Raw genomic sequence first — 3,446 nt, forward strand, 5'->3', positions numbered from 1 at the left:
CGCACAGTCGGAGCTCAGGTAAATGGAGCACCCCAGAGTGCACAGTGCACGACCCAGGCTTCTGCACAGGTGGCCCCACACGATCCCTCCCCGGGTCCACGCCGACCCCCTCCCGCCCCCACCCCCAGTCTGACCCTGATGGCTTCAGGAAGAGCCTGGGAGGTGGGGCCTGTTTTATCCAAGACTCTGATCACTCCCAACCTGGGGATACCTCCGCCCTCACCCTGGGGGGGTGTGGAGGCGGAGGTGGGGGGCGGGGGGGGGGCTGCAGCCCCGGGCTGCAGGGCCCCTCTGCGACTTCCATCCAGTGTCACCTGTCTTCAGTACTCTGGAGCAGGGGGGCCCTGTTCAGGCCTGGGCTGGGGGCCTGCCTTGGGGACCCCACCAAGTTCCCTGTGCCCCAGGACGTACCTGACCCCAGACTGGCCGCATTGATCCCGAAGGGGTTCGAGACGCTCGGGTGCACCTGGCTGGGCGCCGGTCCTCCAGTGCCCTCCCCGCCAGACCCAGGGGCCTGGGAGGTGGGGGGCGAGGGGCTCCAGGGGTTCGGGAGGGGCTCTCGGTTCTCCGTTCGCAGAGGCTGGGAGGACGAGCTGTCAGAGTTCCCGGCCAGGGAGAAGGGGTTGTTGCCAAACTGGAGGAGGGAAGGCGGGGATCAGAGCACGTCAGGGCAGGGCCCCGCGCATCCTCTCCCCTCCCCGACAGCCCCCCGCCCTGGCAGGGAGCAGGGGAGCAGCCGGTACTGCTAGCTGGACAGCTGGGGCCTCGAACGACCGCGAGCTTCTCATCTGCGCTGCTGGCCCTCGGCACCCAGTCTCTAGTCCCTGGTGCCCACAGAGCTCCCCGCACTGTCCCCAATACCCGCAGTGCCCCCCACACCATCCTCAGTGCCCACAGTGTCCCCCATACCATCCTCAACACCCCTAGTGCCCCCCACACCGTCCCTGGTGCCCGCAGTGCCCCCTGCACAGTCCTCAGTGCCCACAGTGACCCCCACAGCGTCCCTGGTGCCCACAGTGCCCCCTGCACAGTCCTCACTGCCCACAGTGACCCCTGCACAGTCCTCAGTGCCCACAGTGCCCCCCACGCCGTCCCTGGTGCCCACAGTGCCCCCTGCACAGTCTTCAGTGCCCACAGTGCCCCCCACAGCGTCCCTGGTGCCCACAGTGCTCCCCACACCATTCTCGGTGCCCACAGTGCACCCTGCACGCTCCCCAACACCCTCAGTGCCCCCCACACCATCCTCAGCACCCAATGTCCCACACATCGTCCCACAGTGCCCCCCATACCGTCCCCGACACCCACAGCACACCCCGTCCCCCAGCACAGCGAGCTGCGGGCCCTGCTCTGCCCTCCAGCAACAGACACCATGGGACTCGCCTCGCAGCCCGTCCCTGACACTCGTAGGTGCTTGACAAGGACCCGTGGCTTCTACCTCCACCTGATCCGCCTCCAGCACCTCTTCCCCAACCATCTGGCTCCGACACTGACTCCGAGAGCCCTTTCCCCACTGCCTGGTCCCCCGGGGGGCTGGCGGTCCCTCGGCCATCAGCCTCCTCCTCTACATCCTGGGACAGGCTGCGTCAGCTAACGTCCCCCTCAGGACCAGGCCCCCACCGTGTCACTCTGCACCATCTCAGGGTCTGCACCCATCGCATGCCGTGCTGCCCAAGGTGGCACCTGAGCCTCCTCCCTTGGGAACCGCCAGCACCCAGGAAGAGCTCTGTCCCAGGTCGTGTGGCTGGGGACCTCGGACCCTGTCCCCCTTGCCCGGCCTCCTTCTCTGGTCCCCAGGTGGTCCTGACCTAAGCAGGTCTCAGCCGCCCCGGGCACCCCGATCGTGGACCTTCACATCCAGTCACTCTATTCTACGTGGGTCGCGGGGACCAGGGCTGACCATGGGCTCCCCAGCTCCGAGCCCGCTCCCTTCACCTGATGCCCGTTCACGTGCCGGACTTGCAGGCCAGGGTGCGCCCCGAGTTTGTCTGTCCCTGGGCTCCTGCTCCGCGACTTCCCCAGCACCCACTCCCACCAACGCGGGGCCCTGCCTTCTCCCCGCACACCCGGAGGACCGGAGCTCTTCGCCGAGCTCCCGCGCTGACAGCAGTTGCCATTTGCCGAGCGCTAGGACGTGCCCGCCACATCCATTCTAACGTTTACAACGTCCCTCTACAGCACCGGTTCTCAAAGTGTGGTCCACCCTGCAAGGTTCGAGACGTCTATGATCCTAAGGTGTGATCTGCCTCCTTCTCCCACTCTCTTGTGACGCCGAGAGTTTTCCAAAGTCTGCATGACACGCGACATCGCGGGACGAAGGCAGAAGCAGAGCTGAGAACCCGGAGGTCCTGCAGCCCGATGACCAAGGGATCCCCAAAAACGTAAAACCAGGCCACTCCTTCCTCGGAAACTCCGTGTGAGAAAGTAAGGTTCGTTTCGAAAGAATATGCTGTTTCCGCTCACGTATAATGGATTACTTTTAAATTAATAAACATTGTAAAAACTTCTTAGTCTTAACTTCACAGAGAGTGACTATCCGTAGCTCTAACCGCCACACACAAAAGCTCTTTGGGATCCTGAAAAGCTTTTGAAAGGGATCCTGAGGCCAACATGACCGAACCAGCGCTGTGACGTGCTGCCTCGGGCTGAGGATGAGGAGGCCGAGGCCAGGAGGTTAGGAAACCCGCTTAAAACCACACCCCGAGCCAGCGGTGAAGCAGGCATGCGAACCCAGGTTTCTGACGCCAAAAGCCAAGTCCTTTTAGCTAAACCAGTGATTCCCATACCATGGAGTGCATCGGAATTAGCTGCAGGGCTTGTTATAAGCCTCTTTCGATTCTTTTTTTTTTTTTTTTAATTTTTTAACTGGGTGAATGCACCGCTGATACACATTTTTAATGAACTACTTCAATAAAGTTTAAAATAAATACATTCCTTCGAAAACTCAGAGCTGGTCCCTGCAAGCAGTTTCTAAAACATGAAAGAGCAACCTCCAGAATAACCAAGATGCTGCTGAGAAGGTGGGGGGTTCGCGCCCCCAGACACCCAGACTTAGGGCAATGTGGCCTCATCGAGGGGAGGGACAAACAGACCGAGGACAAACAGACCCGGGGGGGCCGAGCGGAGTCAGTGAGACGCACATGCATCTGTGGCGACTTACTGGAGACACAGGCGGCATGGACGAGGGCCCCCCCGGGACGGCACGGGCCACTCAAGACATGGCGCCTTTTCCTTCCCACAAGGGAGGAACACGTGCCACCCCACTGCCCCGCCCGGCGCCGGCCGGGGGAGGCGTCTGGTTTGTGAAAGTCCATCGCACCGTACACCTGTGACACGTGCACCTTTGCGGCTGTTCTAATCGTCAATAAAACGTTTTAAAAGCGTTTAAAAAGCGGGTTAAAAAATTACATGGACAGCATGATACCACTTCTATAAGGTGGAAAAATACC

At 61.3% G+C, this 3,446-nt stretch overlaps 1 protein-coding gene across 1 annotated transcript in view; it reads right to left on the reverse strand.

Moving 5' to 3' along the window:
* Positions 1 to 110: 110 nt before the first annotated feature.
* LOC105310306 (ubiquilin-4-like) overlaps positions 111 to 3,446 on the reverse strand; it is a 4,400-nt gene continuing 1,064 nt past the window's right edge. Inside the window, exon 2 of the mRNA XM_023526663.1 lies at positions 111 to 634. Coding sequence (XP_023382431.1) covers positions 311 to 634 — 324 coding nt within the window. The 3' untranslated portion in view covers positions 111 to 310. The remainder of the gene's footprint in view (positions 635 to 3,446) is intronic.

Source organism: Pteropus vampyrus, unplaced genomic scaffold (genome assembly GCF_000151845.1).
Source record: "Pteropus vampyrus isolate Shadow unplaced genomic scaffold, Pvam_2.0 Scaffold2004, whole genome shotgun sequence".
In the NCBI taxonomy this organism is placed as follows: domain Eukaryota; kingdom Metazoa; phylum Chordata; class Mammalia; order Chiroptera; family Pteropodidae; genus Pteropus; species Pteropus vampyrus.